General features: G+C 39.5%; 1 protein-coding gene across 1 annotated transcript; it reads right to left on the reverse strand.

Moving 5' to 3' along the window:
• Positions 1-2,519: 2,519 nt before the first annotated feature.
• Positions 2,520-19,261, reverse strand: LOC148139004 (uncharacterized). The gene is made up of 4 exons (XM_087980993.1): positions 19,127-19,261; positions 13,350-13,616; positions 7,729-7,824; positions 2,520-4,762 (listed from the first exon to the last, which is right to left on the reverse strand). The coding sequence occupies exons 1-4, from the start codon at positions 19,179-19,181 to the stop codon at positions 4,638-4,640; spliced, it is 543 nt and encodes a 180-aa protein (XP_087837119.1). The 5' UTR covers positions 19,182-19,261; the 3' UTR covers positions 2,520-4,637.
• Between the last annotated feature and the right edge of the window lie 7,131 nt (positions 19,262-26,392).

A 26,392-nucleotide genomic window follows, 5' to 3' on the forward strand; every position in this document is an offset into this window, starting at 1 on the left:
GGTCCAGGTCGATGTGTTTGTTGATGGAGTTTGTAGATGAGTGCCATGCTTCTAGGAATTCTCTGGCTGTTCTTTGTTTGGCTTGCCCTATCATGGTAGTGTTGTCCCAGTCGAATTCAAGTTGCTTGTCTTCTGCGTGTGTGGCTACTAAGGATAGCTAGTCGCGGCGTTTCGTGGCTAGGACTTATAACAGCACACAAACCAACAGCCACCCTCAGACAACAACTCACCAGAACGAAGGACCCGATACCCAGCGTGAGCAAAACTAATGTAATGTACAAAATCCCCTGCAAGGACTGCACAAAACACAATATAGGACAAACAGGAAGACAGCTAACGATCCGCATCCATGAACATTAACTAGCCACGAAACGCCACGACCAGCTATCCTTAGTAGCCACACACGCAGAAGACAAGCAACTTGAATTCGACTGGGACAACACTACCATTATAGGGCAAGCCAAACAAAGAACAGCCAGGGAATTCCTAGAAGCATGGCACTCATCCACAAACTTCATCAACAAACACATCGACCTGGACCCAATATACCGGCCACTACAGCGGATAGCTGAAACTGACAAACGGAAGCGGCAGGGACAGGGGAGGAAACACCACAGAAGCGCTTCACAGGAGGCTGTCACACTGAGGATGTCACCTAGACAGGGGACGAAACGTTTGCAACAAAAATTTTCAGCTCGGCAAACAGAACCACAGCAACCTTTCCTAGTGTTTATATTTCGTATTTATATGTCGTGTCCAATAATCAATACCTATTATAATTCTTTGTGTAACCATGTGCAATCACGACTAAACTTTTAATATATATTTGCTGCATTACATATGTAATTTTCAATATTGTAATCATGCTGGCACACGGCCTTTAGTTTTATTAATCTTTCAGTTACTTTTGATAAGGACTGATGTCATATGTTGGTTTACTAACAATTTTCATTTTTTGTTTCTTCCTGTCACATTATATGTCTTGTACTAATAATCATTTGGCTTTATGTAGCACTTTGATTTGACATGTCTTCTCAAATTTGATGCATGCACTGAAAATTTTGCGTTAAATCCTCTCTACAACCAGTTATGCAGTGCTAACAAAACTGGCCCCAGTGTCTTTCAAGTGGAATCAACCCTTCAGAGTAGACACCATTTTCTCCACAACGTTTTCAACAACAAGAGTCAAATCTTCCATTTCAGTTTTGGCGAGGCATTGATTGTTGTTGTCTAGTTATTTGATGCAATTTTATTTCAAGTGTCAGAACTAATAAAGTATAGATTATCACCTTTGGAGTTCTCCATTCTTATTTGGACATGAGATGTTACTTTATGTGATATCACAGCAGCTGCATGGACATGAAGACCGCAACCATTTTTCACACGATAATTTCTTCTCCAGTCTGTGCAGAGAACGCAAACCTCAGTAGACTGATACAGAACAGTCAATTCTAAAATTTAGTGAGCTAAAATAGTCAGCTCTGTCATACAGCACTTAAATAAATGTCCAGTTACTATACGAGCATAACAAACAATGTTCACTATTTGATAATTGCGAATCAGGAAACTGGGACAATTACATCTGTTCCAGAAACATAATGCACCGAATTTGATGAAATTGTACCTGTACATGTACCTGCGTTTCATTTATAGCATTTCTTCTGTGTCCATCTCGGTTGATGTTTCTTCTTTAGACTTATGAATGCAATGGGCTACATCCTTGTCACTGTGTTCACCTTCACCATATTTCTCATAAAATTCGAATATCACTCCCTGCGCAACAATTTTACCAAACTGGATATGTGATGTGTTATCACTACGCAAAGCAGATTTCAGTTTCCCTTATTTGACTTCCTTGACTCCAAGTATTCCGGCAAACAGTTGCTTGCTTCATCCCTTGCGGATTAATTCAGATAAAACAGATTTTTTTTTTGCATTCGGTTCAAGACAATGTGGATATCATTCGGTAAGCAGGCATTTACTGCTTATCACAAAAAGTCAAATATGCCAGCTTTAGTTTCTCTTTTGTATAAATTGTTAATGCTTATTCGGTTGCCTTATGTTGGATTTAATTCACTTTCACCCCTTAATTTCTAATAACAGAATGTCCCATGGGAGGATTTGAACTTATTTTGAAATGTCAAAAACGATAACATCGTTTTTGTTTGTTGTTAGAGTATGGGAATATTTCCAAAATGATATCCACTTAAAAATCATTCATGTTATAATGTTGTGATTATTATGGCTGTTTTCGGTTGTTGTTTTTATTTCGCTTGAACAGTTCGTGTGGTGTTCCTTTCTATGATGCCCACAAGAATTCCACATTTCTCATGAACAAACAGTCCAAACACTTTAATTTTCGAAAATGACGTTGACAGATTTTTTTAATGCAACTTGCTTCGTTTTGGCTAACGTGTGTTTGATTAGTCTCTGTTATCCAACAGGAATTAGATTGTCTTTTGCAAATATCGTGCCCAGTGTAGTGACAGAAATTTAATAGAATATAGTGACATGCAAAAGTAGTTCAGCTGTGCACTTTATTTCAATTCAAAATAAAGGTTTTGCAAAGTCCTCTAAATTACTGTTTAAGTCACAGCGGCTTCGTTCATTGAATACTCAATTGCAAAATCATAGCGATAAATATTTAAGAATAATTGTTATGTTGTCTTTGTTGATTCACAGCCATCACTCTTTTGAATATTATTTCTGATTGATACCAATTAATAAAGCACATAACATGAAAAATAGGCTATAATATTTGAAGTGGCTTTCAATGGAAAGCATCGACAGAAAGGTGCAATGATATGATTTTTAGGTAAACTGTCATTCCTTAGTTTCCAGGAGAATTGTTTGAAAATGTTTACCGTTCAGAACACAAACGGGTGCTGATCAGAATTTATGAAAACAGGTTTCAGTTATCAAATGCTGCATGATGACGTTTTGAGTCATTGCTTTATCTATGGTGAGTTTGGTTAAGTATATGACAACAAAAGTTTGCAAATTTAATACCCACCTAAGTTACTGAAGTATTTTTTATGCACTCATTATCGATAAGAAATGTCACCGTCAGAATGAACTACTAGTAATCCATGAAAATTCAACCTAAAAGTTTAAATGAATTACTCAAAGCGATTGATATATGTTCTGATTTTTTAAAAATTTGCAATGCCATCCTTTTGGAATATCCAATTGAACATGACTTTGGAAGTACATAAATTGTCAAAATCAAATGTAAAATGATTGTAATTAATCCATACAATGATCTAATGTGTTCACCCCGTTCCCTGTTCCCTATTCCCTGAACGCAATGAATATGAAACATGTTGAACGAGCAGAGATTCTTGAAAATATGTTATGCCCCTCGTAATATTCTTTAAGAATGTCATAAGCTCTGTTCACGACAGGAGGCACACAACTACTTCATAATAGAGCATTTACCAGATGCAGAAAGCAATGGTTCTATGAAGATTTCGAAATTAGAAGCTATATATGGCTGAGACATATTATACTGAGACATGTTATACTTACTCCTTTAATGTGTAGAATCAGTCTCAACTGTCTCTTTAATATGTCGTTCCCCTAAATTAAATCCAATCCTTTTCGATTTGAAGTAATCAATGCATATTCCTTCTATTTTCTCCTCAATAAGTGTGTATCATACATGTCACAAAAGTTCGATGAAATAAATTGATTTTTTTTTGTATGTGATGCCTAAATTTAAAAGGCGTGCATGGTCTCTGAGGTTTTTGATCTGGAGAAACCTGCAAGGTACTGTGTCCAGAATCTATGCCGTTTTGAACCGTTTAGCAAATTATAAAAGTGCTATTCTTAGATATGTGTGTTTTATTTTCAAATTTAATTGAGTGTACATGGCAACTTGTGTGGTTTGCAGTTTGCAAAAGGGTGACTTAATGGGCACGAACTGATCAACTTGATTCGTTTGCTTTGATCATCAAATCTTGCTGAAGCATTATACCAAATTTAAAAGAGGATTATGCGCTTTAATTTGGCAAACGAAAGGTAACTGTTGATGCTCAGTAATCTCTCGATTGCGAACAGTCAAACTTCAGTGTTACCATGACCTGCTGGTCATTGAAAAGTGTGATAATTGAAAACTAAAAATCTATAACGAAACATCTGAATCAATGGATCAATTGTGAAAAAATACATAAATATATTCTGCACTACCACTTGTCAGATATATTTGTAGATGAATTATGTATCCTAGAAGTCATATGATGGAGAACTGTCTTAGCAATTAAAGATAAAATACTGATGCTTTATATTTCCTTTCTTTCATTAATTAAAATAAAATTGGTATGTGGAGCAAGTTGTCGCAATCTTTACTTGCCACATTCTCCTTTGCAGAGACTTGTCCTAATTCAGACTGTTAGAGTGCATCTCAGCAAAGGTTTGTCAAACAAATGTTGCCTCAAGCAGCTTCAGTGACAAGGCATCAATCTTAAGGAGTCCAAACAGTGCATTCTTCTCATTCCACATGATATGGTATTTCTTTTTGAAATTTTCCGTCCAAGCTAATCTCCCTGAAAATGGGAAGAAAATAATAGTTTGCCAGCAAGTTTTTTTTTGTTATAATGCAATCTAGTGAGTCTGTATTAGTGATTAATCTTCAAATTTCACTCTGGTGTCATCACGTCACGTGAAGGTTCGTTAATGAAAGTTGGGTTATCATAGCTTGGACCAGTTGTAGTAGCAGAAGCTGTCTCTCTTTTTCTTCGAGATCTTGCTAACCTTTCGCAAACTGCATGAAATGAAATAGATATCATCTTCTTAAAATGCAAACATATTCACTTGCATATCGAAACATAAGCACTGACATGCAAATATCTTAGGTTCATTCAAGACATGCAATTTCTCCCTTTAACATTTACAATCGCAGTATACGTTTGTTTGAAATATTTCGTGTCAGTTAAATTCATTGTAACTCACCAAATTCGTGTTTGTGAAAACAATAAATAAACAAAGGGAGAAACAATACCAACGACCGTGCAGTGGTCATGATACTTAGGCAGAGAATTCCAGAGCTGGAACTATGACGCAGTGGCCAGGAGCTCATTGTCCCCTCGTTGCAAATGGAGATTTAAAATATATATATATTAAATTAATCTGGAATAAATCGTCTAGTATCATTATTGTCAGCCGTGAAACGCTTGGTTTCTTCAAATAAAACATCTATTTCACTAAAAATGTTAACAAAAGCAACGTTACTTTCCTTGGCAGGGTTCTAGGCAACCATTAATTAGTGAGGTAATTAATTCCTGATTCCTGATGAAGGGCTTTTGCCCGAAACGTCGATTTTGCTGCTCATCGGATGCTGCCTGAATTGCTGTGCTCTTCCAGCACCACTGATCCAGAACCATTAATTAGTCTCAATTCTAAATTTGACATACGACAGTCTTGCCACAATTTAACTGCAGAGACCCATCAGTAATGCAAACACATTATACAGAATAAAGTTGCTGGCAGGCTTACGAACATGAAATACCAAGTTATAAATTATTTAGAGCGAAAAACTAGAGCTCTGAATAAACTTAGATAAAATTATCATTGTCATTATCGTAAAATAACTTTTAAAATAATAATATTAAAGAAAGACATGCACATTTAAGCACATGTGGAAATAACGAAAATGGTGAGGAGCATCCTAAACCTAAAGCCTGATCTGGAAAATAACACAAGTCTGCGCCAAGCATGTTTCCTAACACTGTTACTTTATTCACTGAACCAACGAATAAGCAAAAATCTGTTCATATCAGCCTGAAACATCTTAAGCAAAAGGACATTACATATCTCTGGAGCGATGTGATGATGATGATCCTTTAAAAAAAGATTGTGCTGTCCTCGTTTCTTTTTACAGGGTCTGTAAATGCAAGACAATTTGGGAGGCCCAGATTTAATGGGTGTAATTTAATTATAGCTAACCAATACTGCCGTAGGCAGAAAACATGCAGTTGGTAAAAAAGATCTTGCACGATGAAGGGAAAGTGATCGGTTCTCCCAGCTCAGTTTCTATTTGGTTTGGTCTTTGTTTTGAAAGCACTCTGGCGGTTTATGGCTGTCAGCCAGTTGTGAAGCTGCTGGACAAAAGAAGCAGGTCCATGTTGATCCTCCCTCCCTCCGACGACTCTCCTGTTAGAATCTGTGTTGGATGTTTCATTTTTGTGCAAAGGGATGTTTATGGGGATTGTTGCAGGTAATTGGAACAATATCATTAAGTTGAGATAATTTATTGGTTTTTTTGGACAGATTAAGTTATTCCATGTTTTGTTCCCTTTTGTTTGTGTTTCGCTGGGTAATCGCACAAATAAATTTTGTTTTGTTTAAAACTGTGGTTGGGCCAGCTACATCACTCCTGAATTATCCACTGTGCACCTGCTAAGACAAACAAATGAGTGTCTGGGATGCATTCTAGAAATGTTTTGAGGGAATCTGGCCTTGTTCATAACAATTGGTTCCCAAATATCCACGATTTCGCCACATGAGACGTTTCTGTTTCTGTTCCCGAAAATACAAATCAAAAGCTCACTTCCACTCTTTCATAGGTTACATAGGCAGCATAGGCAAATATTCTTACACATTTTATCAATGAGTTCGACTGACATTCATCGAAAGTCCAGGGTGTACGACTGAATTCAGTCAATGTTTCATCATTGGACGAAGGTCTCATTTATAATCAAATCCAGTGAGCTCTCTTTGTACTGATTACCATGCATGTGCCTGACTCCTTATCTGACACAAGAATTACTAAAGTGTATCATGTGCATCTTACCAGTGCACTGTAGAACTACAACCTTATTCTCGACTTTTGTCAGTGTTAATGTTGTTATTATTATTATGATTACCTTAGCAATAAAAGCAGTAGCAGTAGTACTATTGGTCGGAGTAACACTAGTATCGTATTGAAATTGGGGTCGTTTATCTCAGTTGGCTGAACAGCTGGTTAGGCTGGATTCAATACTTTGCCTTGCTTTGAGGTTATATTGAAGGACTCTCCTTCTCAGTCTTTCCCCAAGAAGCGGTAACTTTAAGCCACAGCCAGCTATCTGTCGCCCTAATGCAAGAGCAACCCAGTGACCTGTTAAGGCTATGATAATATCTTGATGATTTTAAAGTTCCATCTCAAAATCAGTGTGTTACATGTTTTTTTCCAATTTCATGTACCGTCTTTTTTCAGTTATGTAGTCCAACGTTTGGGCAATGGAATCTCATTGGTTTGATTACCGCTTCTAGATGCAATACTGGTGTGATACATCTTTACATTATTCAGGATGACTGACGACGGGAATTCCACCACTCTTATTGTAAAATACATAGAACATTTATTGCAATTTAAAAGATTGTATTCAAATTTATTACCAAAAACAGACTCCACAGTATTTCTGCTGAAAGGAACCATATCACTTCCTTTTCCTCCGCAGAGTAAGTGCTGTTATCAATGTTTGATGGGATCTTTCTTTTGCTCCCAACAAACTGCATGAACCTACGGTGCTCTACACTACCTCCACTTTCTAAACGTCGACTTTACTATGCAAATTTGTGAATTCTGAATGAGAAAACAGCCATGGTCTGGTTTCAGAAGAAAAATCATTTCGCAACGAAATACAAATGGGAATATCTAGCCAAATAGTATATTGTCAGAAGCACTTGACGATGGAAAACGATGTTTTTATGGTATTAATGAAATAAGTCAAAAAAGTTCATACTTACGTTTGTCACATTGCACCCAAATGCAAAGTGATAAGACACATAAAACGAACAGTAGTGCAAGAGCGCCAAATGCAATTCCAATATAACTTCCAATTCCTATAAAATAATATAAGAATGAAACCAAATCTGATCTTAACTTTTGAAAAACTAAAAGCACATTAATTCATATCTTAGGTGTTATAGTCCACAATAGTGAAATGCATTTGATTTTTTTTTTGCGATGAAAGAAATAATTCCAAAGTGCAACTGAATAGTATAGGTGTTCTAAAAGCAATAGACACAGATGTAGATGCATTTAATACAGATGTTCATTCGTAAAATGTTGTTGAAGGCAAATGACATGGCATTTGTGAATAGCAAAACTGAGAATTGGGGGTGGTCGTGAAGCAGAGTGGGAAAATCTGCTGGTTCACGTTACAAGAAGCCCAGAAAGGGCGGCTGTCATTGTTGGAGGTAAGCAGATACCTGGATGTCAATACAAACTTTGACAGGGTCGTGCAACATCATAAGTTGCTTATGGAATACTCTTGCCTCCAAAATATAGTGAGTGATCTGTATAACTGTTGATGATTCTGCAACTTTGAGCAACGTGCGTCTGTTCTCGAGTACGCCAGCAGTTGGAGTCGAACTCTCGCAAGCATGAATGAGTGTGAACTGATAATAATAAGTATTATTCATGCCTCTCGAGTCCAGGGAGCAAACATGTCGATTAAGAGATAACCTACCAATTGTCCCTTGATGTTAAAATTTACTATCATCGCTGAAAGCAACAGTTTCAACATCCTGGTAGCTATCATTCAACAGAAATTAAAAAGGATACGCTGTAAAATCACTATGCCACGAGTGAAAGCTTGGCTTCAGCCAGCGAGTAAATCAGCATTGATTTCCCCACTGCCTGTCCATTTTGTATAAGACATATGTGTGATGTAAAAGTCTCATCTTGTCTGGACGAATTAAGATTCACCAACAGGAAGATTATCAACACAAACAACATGAAAGCTTCAGTAACCTGCAAAGCAGTCATTCAAACCATTGGGCAACAGAACTCAGATTTAGTGTGGATATTCATTGTTCAGTTGGCAAAGCAGATCAGGTGCTTCACAAACATCACACAAAACGTCAGCACATAAGGATATGACGACATGAAAACTTAAATTGGACACTCTTTTGTGTATTCTCATAAATTAACGTATTTGTGACAGCTCCTACAGCTGCTTGATTCTCAAGGTCTATCCCCCAGTTCCTAAACCATTATCAATATTTTGTGAGTAGAAATGTTATGTAGGAATAATGAAAATAATGTTGCATATTGAAGGAGGATTTGTTACTCAGTAGAAATGGAACATGCCTGTCAAACATAATCGCTAGTTCAGTTGCGCCCAAGGCATAATGGCCAAGTCAAATGTACACAATGCAACATTTCAGGTGCATTTTAAGTCTGGAAATCTTTTCGTTTGCATACACCTAATTCAAATGCGAAAAATGTGGCAGATTCCTCAATATCAAACTGATCAAAAAAAATATTGATGCGTCGAACAGCAATATCAATACCTGCAGTCAATATCGTTGATGTGAAATTACATTTTGCCCCAAGTAGTTTTTACTCCACAAATGAACGAGTTCATCCCTGGTATATTCGTCTTAGAACAAACTAAGAGTATGTCAAAAAGTTGACTATTAAGCAAGGTCATTGTTGATAGAATAAAAAATCCATGCACTTCGTTAATGCCAAATCACTTATATTGCACAAAGCGGTGGTGGTAAGTGGAATCGTTAATTGGATCGAATTTAGGTATGCAGTGCGGTCGCCTGCGAGACATCAGCAGGCCTGGAATTCACTTTATACGGAAAAGAAAAGTTTGGCAATGTGCAGATTGGGCAAATAACGCGTGGAGAAATTTTCACACAGGGAAGTGTGAGATGTTATATAAAATAAGGTATACAATTGTAAATTATTTTCAATTGCAGGAAAAAAACAAATTGGATGTCGATGTCTGGAGCATTGAAAGCAACACTAATAGTGAACACTTCAGTTAATTAACTCTTCAGTGTCTTCAATGTTCGTGAAGAGTGCACAGAAGACAGATTTAAGGTTAATATCCAGAGGATTATATTAGAAAGTAGCAGTACAGCTCAGAGCAGAACTGTCATAATAGGATACAGAGAAAGAATTCAGAGTTATGGCAGTATCAACGTAAATATTTTATACTGGCAAAACGATGGATAGGCAGCAGACTCGAAGTAAAGCAAATTGTTAAAGAACCGACGGAAATATGAGTCTTCTACAGAGTACTTTTTAACGATCTGCCATAATCTATCTAAAATTAACCACATTATAGAATGACGCCTTTACAATGGGAATTGAGTAGGTTCCTTCAAGGGAACTATGGAACTAACTTCACTAGACATTGCTTCTATCTGTATCTTGATCAATGAATAAATTCAGGTGGAGCACGAACTTCAGATTATTTATAAAATGGCGCATTCAGAATGGAATTATCGAAGAATATCACTGGAGACATATTCGGGGAGAAATTTCACAGTCATTCCAAGGAAGTGACAGAGTATGCAAACATTAAAATATCTAAAGCTTTGAAAGGAACAAACGGGGAAGCCATATTTAATTAGTGGTTTTTCAGTAAAATGTGCAAAGTGTTTGTCATTTAATAAATTAATTGGTGGCATTAATAGTGCTTAATGGGTAAGATCTTAAACGCATTAGGGAGACTTGTTTGTAAAGACATCAAAGCTGTGATCTAAGTATTAGAGATTTTGGGTCAGCTTGAAAGGACAAATAGAAAAGAAAGTATGGTGAGATAGTTTTGTTTTAGCATGTAATTAAATAATTATGACAGTAAAAGAAAAATCAATGAAATTACACAAGTAGGAGCAGGTAAAAAATGGATAGGGAAAGAATAGAATAGAACATAGAACATTACAATACAGCACAGGCCCTTGGGCTCTCGATGTTGCGCCAAACTGTGGAAACAATGGGAAGCTTATCTATCCCACACGATTCCATTTTCATCAGTATGTTCGTACAATGACCATTTAAGTGCCCTTAAAGATGGCGAGTCTACTAATGTTGCGGGCAGGGCTTCAAAGGTCCATGCTACTCTCTGATTAAAGAAATACCTTTGACATCTATCCTAAATTTATCATCCCTCAATTTTAAGCTAGATAGTCCTCTCATGCTAGCCATTACCATCCGACGAAAAGGGGTCTCACTGTCCACCATATCTAATCCTCTGATTATCTTATGACTCAATTAAGTGACCTCCCAAACGTATTGTCTCTAATGAAATCAGCCTCATCTCACTCAGCCTTTCCTCACAAGACCTTCCCTCCATACCAGAGAACATCCGAGTATATCGCCTCTGAACGCTTTCCAAAGCTTCCACATCCTTCCTATAATTAAGTGACCAGAACTGTACGCAATACTCCAAGTGCAGCTACACCAGAGTTTTTACAGCTGTTGCATGACCTCATGGTTCCAAAACGAGATCCCTCTATCAATGAAAGTTCACAGACCATATGCCTTTTAAACAACTCCATCAACCTAGGGAGCAACTTTCAGGGATGTATTTGCATGGACACCAAGATCTTTCTGCTCATTTACACTGCCAAGAATGCTAGCATTAGCCCAATATCCCGCATTCCTGTTGCTTCTTCCAAAGTGAATCACCTCACCCTTTTCCACATTCAGAACTATCCACAACTCCCCTGAACTTACTGTCATCCACAAATTTACTAAAACATCCATCCATGTCCTCATCCAGGTCATGTATAAAAGTGACAAACAGTGGACCAAAAACAGATCCTTGCGATACATCACGAGCAACTGAACTCCAAAATGAACATTTCCTACCGAACATCACCTTCTGTCTACTTTTAGCTAGCCAATTTCTGATCCAAACTGCTAAATGATCCTCAATCACGTGCCTCCATATTTTGTTTAATAGCCTACTTTGGGGAACCTTATCAAATGCCTTACTGAAATCCATATACATCACATCAACCATTTTACACTCATCCACCTGTTTGGTCACTTCCTGAAAGAACTCAATAAGTTTTATGAGGCATTACTACACTTCACAAAACCGTTTGACTATCCCGAAACAACTTATTACTTTCTAAATGATTATTAATCTTATCTCTTATAAACTTTTGCAAGTATTCTTCGGACACACAAAAATCATCGTTTTTGTCAGTTGGAGAATAAGAAAACTGCAAGGTTATGTACCTTCACAGGTAGAATAGAAGAGCTGATGGAATTTGGGAGTCATTGTTTTAACACCAACAGCAATAACTGCAGACAACATAACTGATGCAAAAATAAATGCAATCCAGCGTCAGCAGGTAGCAAGAAAGGCAAGTGAACTTTTTATATTATTTTAAGAGGAATCTAGTATCAAAAAAGGGAAACCTGGATTACACTGTACAATGAACTGAACATAGAATATATATTGAAGTCCAAACTATACATGTCCCCTGGTCTAAAGAAAAACACAATGTTGTGGAAATCTGTACACGGAGGTTTCATTGGTCTGATTTTCCGAATTGAGTGACTTCTTATGATGAGTTGTTCAACATTTTCTGCTTCTGCTCACTAAAGTTTAGAGCAATGAAAGGAGATATTTTTGTTAGGTATAAGATTGACAGGTGCCTTGCCAAGATAAATGTAGAGACATTAATTCTCACTGTGTGGTTGTAGGACAAACAGTCATAATCCAAGGGCCGCCCACTTCAGCCAAACATAAAGAGGTATTTATTCTCTGAAAGAATTATGCATTTCTGAATATTACTGTAAAGCTTAGATCTGACGATGTTGTACTGAGATGTGTATTACAGCCTGGAAATGAGAAATATTTAGCAATGAGTGTAGTAAAGTTGTTAGAATAGGGAACTGAACTCGAACTGAAGGTTGCAAGATTGGCATGACGTCATTGGCTGGATGGAAAGACTTGATGGATCAAAGACCAGCTTCGCTTGCAATGTTTAACAGTCTTAGGTTAAAAACGTAGGGTGAATGAGGAACTATGAAAGAGTAAGATGAATCGATTTGGTGGTGTTGAAACACAAGCACAAACCCAATGGACAAAATGCCTGTGAACATTTTATGTTCTTATTTCCTTCGATCAGGATTGGCCTATTTTGGACCGTCCAACAGCTGTGGAAGGCGCAAACTATTGAGAAATTAGTATAATTCAAAAGCTATTTATACGTGTTGTGCATTAATAATTGTTATGCACGAGAAAAGAAAGGGGTAGCACAGTGCCCCAATGATGAGTGGCATGGTAGCTCACATTGTTTGTGTGGAGTTTTCACACTATCCCCAAGTCTGCATTGGTTTCCTATGGTTTCCTGCCACATTCCAAAGATGTACAGGTCAGTTGGTCTGGCCATGCTAAATTGCCATTGGAATCCAGTGATGAGTAGGTTAGGTGGATTAGCCTTGGGGAATACAGGGTTACAGGAATAGCGTCAGAAGGTGAGTCTGGATGGGATGCACTTCGGAAAGTCAGTGTGTACTTGTTGGACTGAAAGGCTTTTTCTGCACTGTAGGGATTCTACGATTCTAAGGATTCTATGATAATTATGGAAAAAGTCCATCTACTCACCACGTCCAATGTAGCAATATGAATATGAATACCGATGCCCAGCTGTGCATTTGTAAATAGTATTCCATTCATCCACAAACTCGTGCTTTGAGATATTTATCGTGAACCGCGGGGTGTTGGATGTCTCCCTGTAGAGGTTATTTGGCCCAGTCCAAGTGAGAGTAGGGAAGGGGAGACCACCACGATAGTAGCAATCCAAAAAAACAAAGTCTTCAGAATAGGACGAAATGCATGATAAGTACGAATTCGATCTAGCTGAAAGGTAAGCTAAAATGAAATTGTGAATGTTTATGTCAGTAATTCTGCTTGAGATTTGCAATTAACCGTTAAGAAAGATTTAGTCTAATTATAGAACATATAGAACTTATTATGTAACAGCACAGTACAGTCCTTTCAATCCTCAATTTTGTGCCGAGCTGTGGAACTAATCTGAAGGCTATCAGATCAACACTATTCCATGTGCGCCTCCAATGACTATTTAAATGCCCTTACACTTGGCGAGTCTACTATCGTTGCAGGCAGTGTTCACTCCCCAATTCTTTCTCAGTGAAGAAACTACCTCTGGCATCTGTCGAATATCGCTCACACTTCAATTTAAAGCTATGTCCCCTGGTGCTAGCCATCACCATCTGAGGAAAAGGGCTCTCACGGCCCAATCTGTCTAACCCTCTGATTATCTTATATGTTTCAATTAAATCGCCTCTCAACCTTCTTCTCTCTAACGAAAATAGCCTCAAGTCCCACAGCCTTTCCTCTCAAGACCTTCCCTCCATATCAGGCAACATCCGTGTCAATCTCCTCTGAACCCTTTTTAAAACTTCCGCATGTTTCCTAGAATGTGGTGACCAGAACTGTATGCAATACTCCAAATGTGGCCAGAGTTTTACACGGCTGCAGCATGATTTCTTGGTTCCAAACTCAATCGATCTAACTATGAAAAACTAACAGACCGTATGCCTTCTTAACAAACTTATCAACTTGGGTGGCAACGTTCAATGATCCATGTAGCTGGACACCGAGATGTCTCTGCTCATCTATGCTTCCAAGAATCTTACCATTAGCCCAGTACTCCGCATTCCTGTTACTCCTTCGAACGTGAATCACCTGACACTTTTCTGCATTAAACTCCATTTGCCATCTCTCAGCCCAGTTCTCCAGCTTATCTATGTCTCTCTGTAACCTACAACATTCGGCCACGATCCACAGCACTACTAATCTTAATGTCATCTGCAAATTTAAAAACCCATCCTTCTATGCTCTCATCCAGATTGTTGTGGTTCTGTTCGCCGAGCTGGAAGTTTTTGATGCAAACGTTTCATCCCCTGGCTAGGCGACATCATCAGTGCTTGGGCGCCTCCTGCGAAGCGTTTCTTTGATGTTTCCTCCAGTGTTTATAATGGTCTGTCCCTGCCGCTTCCGGTTGTCAGTTTCAGCTGTCCACTGTAGTGGTTGGTATATTGGGTCCAGGTCGATGTGTTTGTTGATGGAGTTTGTGGATGAATGCCATGCCTCTAGGAATTCCCTGGCTGTTCTTTATCTGGCTTGCCCTATGATAGTAGTGTTGTCCCAGTCGAATTCATGTTGCTTGTTGTCTGCGTGTGTGGCTACTAAGGATAGCTGGTCGTGTCGTTTCGTGGCTAGTTGATGTTCATGTATGCGGATTGTTAGCTGTCTTCCTGTTTGTCCTATATAGTGTTTAGTACAGTCCTTGCATGGTATTTTGTACACTACATTCGTCTTGCTCATGTTGGGTATCAGGTCCTTCGTTCTGGTGAGTTGTTGTCTGAGCGTGGCTGTTGGTTTGTGTGCCGTTATGAGCCCTAGGGGTCGCAGTAGTCTGGCTGTCAGTTCCGAGATGCTCCTGATGTATGGTAGTGTGGCTTGTCCTTTTGGTTGTGGTATGTCCTCGTTCCGTGGTCTTACTCTTAGGCATCTATTGATGAATTTGCGCGGGTATCCGTTTTTGGCGAATACCTTGTATAGGTGTTCCTTTTCTTCTTTTTGCAGTTCTGGTGTACTGCAGTGTGTTGTGGCCCTTTTGAATAGTGTCCTGATGCAGCTTCGTTTGTTTGTGTTGGGTGGTTACTTTCATAGTTTAGGACTTGGTCTGTGTGTGTGGTTTTCCTGTGTACCCTTGTAGTGAATTCTCCGTTTGGTGTTCTCTGTACCATCACATCTAGGAATGGGAGTTGGCTATCCTTTTCTTCTTCTCTCGTGAATCGGATTCCTGCGAGTGTGGCGTTGATGATCCGTGTGTTTTTTTTATTTCCGTGTTTTTAATGATTACAAACGTGTCATCGACATATCTGACCCAGAGTTTGGGTTGAATTTGTGGTAGGACTGTTTGTTCTAACCTTTGCATAACTGCCTCTGCTATGAGTCCCGAGATTGGTGATCCCATGGGTGTTCCGTTGATTTGTTCGTATATCTGGTTGTTGAATGTGAAGTGTGTTGTGAGGCACAAGTCCAGTAATTTAAGTATGCCGTCTTTGTTGATAGGTTCAGCGTCCTGTTTTCTGTTCTGTATGTCCAGTAGGTTGGCTATTGTTTCTCTGGCTAGGGTTTTGTCAATCGAAGTGAACAGTGCCGTCACGTCGAATGATATCATGGTTTCTTCTTTGTCTATGTGTATATTTCTGATGATGTCCAGAATTCCTGTGTTGATTGTATAGAGTGTTTGGATCCGCTGACCAGGTGTTTCAGTTTCTGTTGTAGTTCTTTGGCCAGTTTGTATGATGGTGTCCCTGGCAGTGACACTATGGGTCTGAGTGGGATGTCTGGTTTGTGTACTTTAGGTAATCCATAGAATCTGGGGGTGTTGTTGCTTTCCGGTTTCATTCTTTGTAGGTCAGCTCTGGTTATCTGTCCGATTTTTGTAGCTTCCTAAGTGTGTTATTTATCCTATTGGTGAGTTGTGGTGTGGGGTCAAATTCCTTCATTTGGTGTTAGCAGGAGGCTCCCAAGCACTGATGATGTCGCCTAGCCAGGGAACGAAACGTTTGCAACAAAAACTTCCAGCTCGGCGAACAGAACCACAACAACGAGCACCCGAGCTACAAATCTTCGCACTAACTTTGAACTCTCATCCAGATTATTTATGTAAATGAAAACAACAGTGGACCCAAAAAAGGTCCTTGCGGTACCAAACTAGTAACTGAACTTCAAGATGAATATTTCCCATCAACCACTACCCTCTGATTTCTTTGAGTTTGCCAATTTCTGATCCAAACTGCTAAATCACCATCAATCCCATGCCTCCATATTTTGTACAATGGTCCACCTGGGGAACCTGGCAAATATGGTGCACCACAAAATGGAGCAGTTTTATAGGACGTGGTGGCCCTTTTTCAATTATATTGACGCTGACTTGTCCGCAATATTAGTTAGGGCCATGGCATAGGGTGCCCGTGCGGATCCGGGAGGAGGAGACTGAAAGGAAAAGAATATGGATACTGTAGGTGATACTCGCTGGGATGGGAGCCTCAATTGAGGTGTGATGAATAAGATAGAATAAAGTAGTGGTATTATGTAGTTTATATTACATGAATGTAGTTTAAGCTGGTATATATTTAATATGTTTGTAGTTTAGTTTTAAATAAGTAGATATGTTTGTTTTGGTAAAATAGTGTGTTGTTTATTAACAATGGTACTACGCTATGAATTTGTTCTTAGTACTACTTTTTTTGACTGTTTTGATAGAGTTATTATTTTTCTTTTTATATAAATGTTCTGTAAAAGATTTTAAAAAGCTTTTCAATAAAAATAATCTATTTTTAAAATGCTGTTACGTGAGCAAGGCATGTTTTTGCATCATTCTTGTGCATAGAAGTGGTTGTTCTTGCGGAGGTGTAGGTTTCCGCACGATTGCACAGGATGAAACCAACTTCCAAAGATTGACTGGCAGAATTGAAACACTTCAGCAATCAGGTAACCTGCTAAACGTTGCAAAATAACTTTATACTTCAAAATCACAACTAAATGGGAGTAAAGTGAAGTCGCCCTAGACTCATTAGAGATAAACAACTGAAGCTCAGATTTATCTGCCGACCACTGTGCATTGGTTGAGTGGCGTGGTTTAGAACGTGGAGCTTTCACACAACCTCAGTTGATGCAGGAGACTCTGACGAAAATAAAAAGGACGTTGCCCTAATTGGACCGCCTGAGAGATAACCAAAAATGTCGCTTAGTTAATTTGTAAAACCAAAAGGCATGAGATAACGTGGGTGAAAGTTTTGAACACTTCATACTCCTGCACCTTTCGTTTTTATTCAATAGCATTGACGGGATAAATTCTGCAAAAAACGTTCCATCTTTCAAGTAGGAATTCTCCAAGATTTTATTACTGAGGTTTCATTCGCAGGCATCATCATATGCTTAGACCTCAATTGAGGTGGGATTATGGAATGTTATTTATTTCAAAAGTCACAAATATTTACACTTCTCCAATTGTTCATTATTGGACAAGATAATAAACATGTTGGTATCATCATTATTTCATGATTATTGTAAGAGGTATTAGTGTCACTGCCAAATTCTGCGTTTGTGTCCCATGCTTAATTGTTATTTCCTGAGTATCTTTAAAACGCCACTTTAAAGAACAATTGGTTTTGGTTATGGAGAAACCGCTAAGGAGGTATTCTGGTCATTTCTACCTTTCCTCATACAGCTTCTTTAGATTTCACAATGAACAATTTGATTTTTAGTTTCTCCTGCATTCGTCATAATACAGTCAGTTACAAACATATTTTCCTCAACCCATTTCTGTGCTTTGGATTTGTTGCAAACCTGTCATATCCCTGAGTTTTTCTGTTTCTAATGGACGATGATCAATCTGCAAAATTAGTTATTTTTCTCTCCTGAAATCTCATCTTTTGTATGTTTAATTTTCAGAATAGCCATTCGCAGTAATTTGTTTTGGTAACTAATGTGATATATTAGGCCCGGTCACTCAAAATATTCTTAAGCAGGCAGCCTAGACCACAACTTTGCAAGATGCTTTGGTAAGTGTACAGTGAAAATTATCCGGAGTAAGTTAGCTAGGTTGAAAACAGACAAAACTTTATTCACAATATTTCACGTTGAACCACGACAACCAGAATAAAGAACCCCGGCAGAAGTCATTCGAGCCAAACTAGACTTAATTATGCTGTTCTGATTATATACAACAGTCCTAATAAGCAAACCCACTTAAAAAAATAGTAAATGCTTACACTTTGAACTTAGAAGGGCAGAAGGAGGGAGATAGCATGTGCCAACACAGCTGAACTCCTGACTACTTATGGACTGAACTGCTCAGCTGGAGAAATGACCATTCCCCTTTCATTATACAGGTCACATCTAAAAAAAATGACCACTTTGGCCCCAAAGTCTCATTTGTTTACATATAAACAAAATGCCCCTCAACATCTTTTTCATCGCTGTACCAAACTAGCACCTCAGAGCAGGGAGCTGTTCACTACTCATTTGGGAAATTTTTTTTATCATATCCTTGAGAAAAGGAACAGCTTTTTTTATATAAAAAAAGTACCAGCTTTGTGACATTAAGTAAAATGTGACATTGCCTGAAGAAGTGGGCATGTTGTGCATTCAACTTCATATAACAACAGGGCGAAATCAAACGATTATTTAGAAATTATCACAAACAACACAATGTATTACAATGGCATTTACGGTCATCTGATAGATGGTTTTACTAACAGTTAGAAGCACTGAATTGTATGAAAGCATAGTTCATCACTAAAAACGTTTTCATTTCACACGTGAGAAATTTATCTTACATGTAAATTGAGCCAGGTAGAGAAGACCAACCAAAGTGATGCTTCTCCGTGCCATAATGTCGGTTGGTACACAGGTGGAATATTTATGCTGATAAAGTTTTCTCTTCGGGTATGGATCTTCACCCGACTATGCCCAAGCTGAGATCTGCCAATACAGCAGTTAGGAGGAATTTGAAATACACTGCTTGTTAACGGATTCCTCATTTCATCACTTCTCACTTCGCAGATGCATCCTCTATTGCAAAATTTCCTTGTTCGACACCAGAGAAGCAATTCTGATTACACGCTATTTCTGATAGTCGCTGGATTTCTCAAAAGCATTGTTTAATTGAAGGCATCATTTATTTGCAATATAAATTGATTTCATTTGTGACTTCTTGGGAAGAACACCAAATTATCTGAAACACTGAAGCAAAATCCAAACGGGTAGCAGCACCCTCTGCTCCCAAATGAAGAAGGACCTAATTCAAGATCGTATCCAGGTGGAATTTTGTCCCCATCTGCCTCATTTAAAGTTGAGATAAATAAAGTCGAAATTGACAAACTTTTATTTTATGCATATAATTTATTTTGTAGATTCCTCAACTTGAATTTCACTACATCCGCACGAAAGACAAACAAAGGCATTCAGACAATTTCGCACCTTGATGATAGGCACAGCACTGTGAAAACAGAAAGATTCCTGATACCAAGGGACAAGAGTTAAAGGGGTGTTTAGGTCACAAGTCATCTTTGCAGATCAAAGGCAAGTTTTACTGAGCAGATGAAATAGTTCAACTTTCTGATGATTGTCTTTTAAGATTTATTGGCTTGTTGAGTTACTTTAGCTTGTTTGCCCTGTTACAAGAACGGCAAAACCATTGTAGTTCAATTACATACGATCGCAAAAAACAATTTGAACACGTCAGACCCCAATCCCACATCCAATGTTTCATCATTTTACATTCAGGGCATGCAGACATATTGTCAATGGCAAGGTGTATTTACTCTTGATAACCGGTTGGAGAACCAGCTATTTAGACCAATGTATCTTTCTACTCACGGTTTTGACATAAGGTGTCAGGATTTTGATCCAGCGCAGCAAATGAATGCACATATCAGATCAAACTATGAGGATGTGCAGCTTGAAGCAGAAAATGCAGATGATCCTATATTTATCCTTAGCACGTGCTGGTCTTGCTATTTGAAATGGAGAATTTAGCTGCTTGAGCTCTGTAGTGCAATGGTAGTGCACCTACTCAATAATAGGCGTAGCTTTCTGGATACTGTTGGAAGGGGGCAACCATCAGGGGAAAGCCGTAGCGGCCAGTTCTGGTGCAAAACCTGGCTCTGTGCGTTAGAAGGTAAACGGGGAGAAAAGGAGAGCAATAGTGGTAGGAGATTCAATCTTAAGAGGAATGGACAGGAGATTCTGTGGTTGCGAGCGAAACTCGCAAAACATATGTTGCCTCCCGGATGCTAGGGTAAGTAATGTCTCTGATTATATGTACAAGATTCTTAAGGGGAAGGGAAAGCAGCCAGAATTCGTTTTTCACATCAGTACTAATGACATAGGTAAGGAAAGTGAGGAGGACCTGAAAAGAGAACATAGAAAATTAGTTTTGAAGCTAGAAGGCAAGCCGAACAGAGTAGTGATCTCAGGATTGCTATCAGTGCCACGTGCTACTGAGACTAGGAATAGAGAGCGTGTGCAGCCGAACGCGTGGTTACAGGGCAGGTTTAGGAGGAAGGGCTTCAGGTATGTGGATCATTGGGACATCTTCTGGGAAAGCATGGACTTGTATAAAAAGGACGGTTTGCACCTGCACTGGAGCAGTTCTGATATCCTGGGCGGGAGGTTTGCGAGAGCTCATTAGGAGGATTTAAATTAGATTGGCATAGGGAGGAGGTTGTTGGTACTTGAGGTTCAGATCAGATGGCGGAGTAGATAGTGAACAGCCAGATACAGCGTGTAGAAATTTTATAAGATGGGATAGGCACATGATAGGGAGGGATTCAATCTGTGTGATAGGTTCAATTGTATCTATTTTAATGTAAAAAGGAATCCGAGTGACGAATTCAGAGCATGAATTAATGCATGGAACAATGTGGTTGTGGCCATTACGGAGACTTGCATATAACAGGGGCTGGAATGGTTGTTGGATGTTCCAGGGTTTAGGTGTTTCTGAAGGAATGGGAACAAGGTAAAAGAAGTGGAGGAGTGGCATTGCTAATCGGTGATAGTATCACAGTTGCAGAAAGGGAGACCGTTGAACAGGATTTGTCCACAGAGTCAGTTAGGGTGGAAGTCAGAAGCAGGAAAGTAGAGGTCACTTTATTGGTAGTTTTCTACTGACCCCACAATAACAACACAGATGGGGAGGAGCAAACTGGGAGGCAGATTTTAGAAACATATAGATGGTAAAGGTTTGCGGACATGGCTTTCTTTAACTTACCTAAAATAGAGTGCACGTTCTTAGGTCAAATAGTTTAAAAAGAACAGTTTTTCTCAGGTATGTCTAAGAGGGGTTCCTGACACAATATGTAAATAGGCTGACTAGAGCAGAAGTCACATTGGCAACGAACAATGCCAGGTGTCAGATCTCTCGGGTGAGAGAATTTCGGTGGCAGGAATCAAAACTGGCTTTGATATAGCTAATCAAACGTTTGCTATACTCATCGAGAGGGTTATGAGCAGACAGTATGGGAAAATATTTACTTGGAGGAGGGGGAATTACATTGCTATTAGGCAGAAATTCGGGAGCCTAAATTAGGAACAGATGTTCTCAGTGAAATGCACAGCAGAACTGTGGAAGTTGTTTACTAAGCACCTGCTGTTGGTGATGGAGCGATTTGATCCACTGAGGCAAGGAAGGGATGGTCGGTTGAAAGAACCTTAGGTGGAAAATCTCGTCAATAGGTGGAAGGAAGATTACTTCAGGTTAACGAGGCAAGGATCAGATATGACTTAAGAAGATGACAAGGTAGCAAGGAAGAAACTGAAGAATGGACGTGGAGAGCTCGAAAAGAGCATGAAAAGCTTTAGTGGGTGTAATTAAGCAAAACCGTAACGCATTCCACATTTATATGAGGAAAACGAGGATGCCCATAGTGAGTGTATGGCCGATCAGAGATGGCGGAGGGGGTTTTTCCTGGTGTTGGACGAGTTCAGGGATGTCATTATTGAATATGTTGCTTCAGTTTTAACTATTTCGAGGGTCCATGATGTTTATGAAAACAGCATAAAGCAGACTGATTGGATCGACCCGGTTCATGTTAAGAGGGCAGGTGTACTGAAGTGTTTAAAAACTTGAAGATGGATACATCCCATTGGCCAGATGGAATATATCATGAGTTATTATGAGAAGCAAGAGAAGACATTGTTGCACTTTCGGCGACAATTTTTGAGTCCTCACTGTCCACTGGAGTAATGTCACATGATTAGACGGTTGCAAATGTTATTCCTTTGTTCATGAACGGGAAGATGGAAAATCTTGGGAATTAAAGACCAGTCAATTTCACATCTGTGGTTGGAAAAGTGTCGGAAAGGATTCTGAGAGACAGAATTTATAATTACTTGGAAAACCAGTTTGATTAGAAATAGTCAGCATGACTTTGTGAGGGGCAGGTCATGTCTCACAAACCTTACTGAATTATTTGAGAATGTGACAAATCACATTAGTGAAGGTAGAGCAGTCGATGTAGTGTACATGGACAATAGCAAGTCATTTTATACGGTTCCAAATGGAAGGGTCAATCAGAAAATATGGAGGTCTAACACAAGGGAAAACTCCCTGTATGGCTACAGAATTGCCTGGCCCACAGAAGACAAAGGGTAGTGGTAGATAGAAAGTATTCAGCCTAGAGTTCAGTGAACAGTGGTGTTCCACTGTGATCGGTTCTTGGGCCTCAGCTTCTTGTGATATTTATAAATGACTTGAATGAGAAAGTGGAAGGGTGTGTTGGTACGTTTGGCGATGACACGAAGGTTGGTGGAGCAGTGGATAGTGTGGAGTGGTGTTGCGGGTAGCAATGAGACATTGACTGGATGCAGAACTGGCTGATAAGTCGCAGATGCAATGCAAACAAGAAAAGCGTTAAGTCATACACTTTGGAATGTCGAACTTGATTGCAGAATACAGGGTTAAATCAGGAGTCTTTTCAGTGTTTAGGAATAGAGGGATCTTGGGATCCATGTCCACAGATCCCTTAAAGTTACCATCCAGCTTGATAAGGTCGTCACAAAGAGGTATGGTGTGTTGGCTTTCATTAGCAGAGGGATTGAGTTTAAGAGCCACGAGGTTATGCTGCAGCTCTGTAGCGTCCTGTTTGGACCACATTTGAAATAATGTATTCAGGTCTGTCCACCTCATCATAGGAAAGATGTGGAAGCTTTAGAGATTTAGTACAATGCTGTCTGCACTGGACAGCAAGTCTTACGAAGAATTGTTGAGGGAGCTAGGGGTTTTCTCATTGAAGAGAAGAAGGGTAGAGGTGACTTGATAGAGGTGTAAAGATGTTGAGAGGCATAGATAAAGTGGATGGACAGAGACTTGTTTTCCGATGGTGGAATTGTCAATCACGAAAGGGCATAATCTTAAGTTATTTTGAGAAGGGTTTCGGGGAGATGTGTTGCTGGAAAAGCGCAGCAGATCAGGCAGCATCTAGGGAACAGGAGAATCGACGTTTCGGGCATTAGCCCTTCTTCAGGATTCCTGAAGAAGGGCTAATGCCCGAAACGTTGATTCTCCTGTTCCCTAGATGCTGCCTGACCTGCTGCGCTTTTCCAGCAACACATTTCCATCTCTGATCTCCAGCATCTGCAGACCTCACTTTCTCCTTTCGGGGAGATGTCACAAGTAGGTTCTTTACTCAAAGAGTGATGGTGCGTGGAATGTACTGCCAGCGGTGGTAATGGAGTCTGATAAATTAGGGACATCCAAGTGACTCTTCGATAGTCACATGCAAGTTAGTGCAATGCAGAGTATTTATGTTGTTCCGATCTTGGAGTGGAATAGAAGGCAGGTACAAAATCAAGGACCGAAGGGCCTGTACAATGCTGTACTGTTCTATGTTCTAAATCTGAGCCACGGGTGTCTTTATTCAAACCACATTTGCTCCATACCTAACAATATTTGTGTTTTCTCTAGGTTGCGGAAATTCTGATTAGGTTTCACAGAAGAATCAAAATCTTGAAGTTAATTAAAATATATTTGCATAAGAGCCCAAAAGAATCACAATTACGGTTGGGCATTGGGAAAATAAGGAACAGGAATTTATTTCAGGCGAAATGCAAAGTGAACCGCGTCTGTATGGTCTGAAGCTACACGTAATATCAACTAATCAGTTCTGTTAAACTGTGTTAACTGAATATCAGATGTTCTGCATAATAGGCTGCTCGTGCAATACTGCCTATTGTGCAGCTGCAATTGGGTGGTGGCGTGGTGCCTCGTTCAGTGGTTGCCAATGCTGCCTTATTGCAACAGCCTCCAGGTTTTGAATCCATCCTTGGGCGACTACCTGTTTGGAGTTTGCACATTCTTCCACTGACTGTGTTTCGTCCCACAGGACGAAGAAAAGGGTTAGATGGATTAGCCATGGGAAATACAGGGTCCCAGGAAGGGCGTGGGTCCAGTTGGGAATGGTCTTCGGAGCGGCAGTGTGGACTCAATTGGACAAAGGGCCTGCCATCAAACTGTACGCATGTATATTTCTAAATGCCAGAAATTGTTGCAACATGGCGTTCAAATCCTTCTTTAAGGTAACATTGATGCGTGGAAGAAAATAGAGAACAGACACTCAAGAAAGCGTGAAAACGAAAGCACACACACATTAACAATAATTTTATTCTGACGGAGGAGTCTTATCTAAATGTGCAATAAAGTAAAACTACCAACTTTTAAAATTTCATTTCAATCAGAAAAGCAAAGCATTGACCACATTGGTTACTTGTGGGCGATGATCAAAAATTTACAATTAACATATACTTGAAAGTGGACATTCTTAACGAGCTGCAGAGATAACAAGGCGCCTGGAAAGAGTTGCTAATACAGAGGGCATCTCGCTGACAGCCAAAATTAAATGTTCATGTGCCGTGTATTCTCTGAATGGATGGGATGTTGTTAAGGTCTGGAAAAATCGTCTAAATCCCCAACAATGAGAAAAGAATAGCACAGCTTATAAACTGAAAATTCCGTTCATCATGCTGGATGGAAAAGTAAGCTTCAAGGCAAGGGTGTAATTGATATGTGGAGCTTGTTCAAGGAGCAACTATTGAGTGTACTTGATAAGTATGTGTCCGTCAGGCAGGGAGGAAAGGGTCGTGTGAGGGAGCCGTGGTTTAATAAGGAATTGGAATCCCTTGTTAAATGGAAGAGGGCGGCCTATGTAAAGATGAGGCGTGAAGGTTCAATTGGGGCGATTGAGAGATATAAGGTAGCCAGGAAGGACCTGAAGAGAGAGCTAAGAGCAGCAAGGAGGGGACATGAAAGGTCCTTAGTTGGTAGGATTAGGGAAAACTCTAAGGCTTTCTATAGGTATGTCAGGAATAAAAGAATGACTAGGGTAGGAATAGGTCCAGTCAAGGATAGTAGTGGGAAGTTGCGTGTGGAGGCTGAAGAGATTGGGGAGACACTGAATGAATACTTTTCGTCAGTATTCAATCAGGAACAGGACATCGTTGTCAATGTGAGTACTGAGTCACAATTAAGTAGAATGGATGGCTTTGAGGTATGTAGAGAAGAGGTGTTGGAAATTCTGGAAAGGGTGAAAATAGATAGGTCCCCTAGGCCTGATGGCATTTATCCTAGGATTCTCTGGGAAGCAAGGGAGGAGATTGCAGAGCTATTGGCCTTGATTTTTATGTCCTCGTTGTCTATAGGAGTAGTGCCAGAAGATTGGAGGCTAGCAAATGTGGTTCCCTTGTTCAAGAAGGGGAGTAGGGATAACCCTGGTAACTATAGGCCGGTGAGTCTCACTTCTGTTGTGGGCAAAATCTTAGAGAGAATTGTAAGGGATAGGATTTATGAACATCTGGATAGGAATAATGTGATCAAGGATAGTCAGCATGGTTTTGTGAAGGGCAGGTCATGCCTCACAAACCTTGTTGAATTCTTTGAGAAGGTGACTAAGGGGGTGGACGAGGGGAAAGCAGTAGATGTGGTTTATATGGATTTTAGTAAGGCGTTTGATAAGGTTCCCCATGGTAGACTACTGCCAAAAATACGGAGGTATGGCATTGAGGGTGAGTTGGAGGTTTGGATTAGGAATTGGCTGGCTGGAAGAAGA

Source organism: Chiloscyllium plagiosum, unplaced genomic scaffold (assembly GCF_037043375.1).
Source record: "Chiloscyllium plagiosum isolate Xiang-an unplaced genomic scaffold, Cpla_swu_hap1 HiC_scaffold_38, whole genome shotgun sequence".
Classification (NCBI taxonomy): Eukaryota; Metazoa; Chordata; class Chondrichthyes; order Orectolobiformes; family Hemiscylliidae; genus Chiloscyllium; species Chiloscyllium plagiosum.

Bases quoted from the DNA above. Each gene is read 5' to 3' on its own strand.
- LOC148139004 (XM_087980993.1), bottom strand. From the start codon at position 19,181: ATGGCACGGAGAAGCATCACTTTGGTTGGTCTTCTCTACCTGGCTCAA. The intron at 13,617-19,126 runs GTAAGATAAATT...ATTTCATTTTAG, and splicing joins CTACCTGGCTCAATTTACAT to CTTACCTTTCAGCTAGATCG. The intron at 7,825-13,349 runs GTGAGTAGATGG...ATTATTTTATAG, and splicing joins ATATTGCTACATTGGACGTG to GAATTGGAAGTTATATTGGA.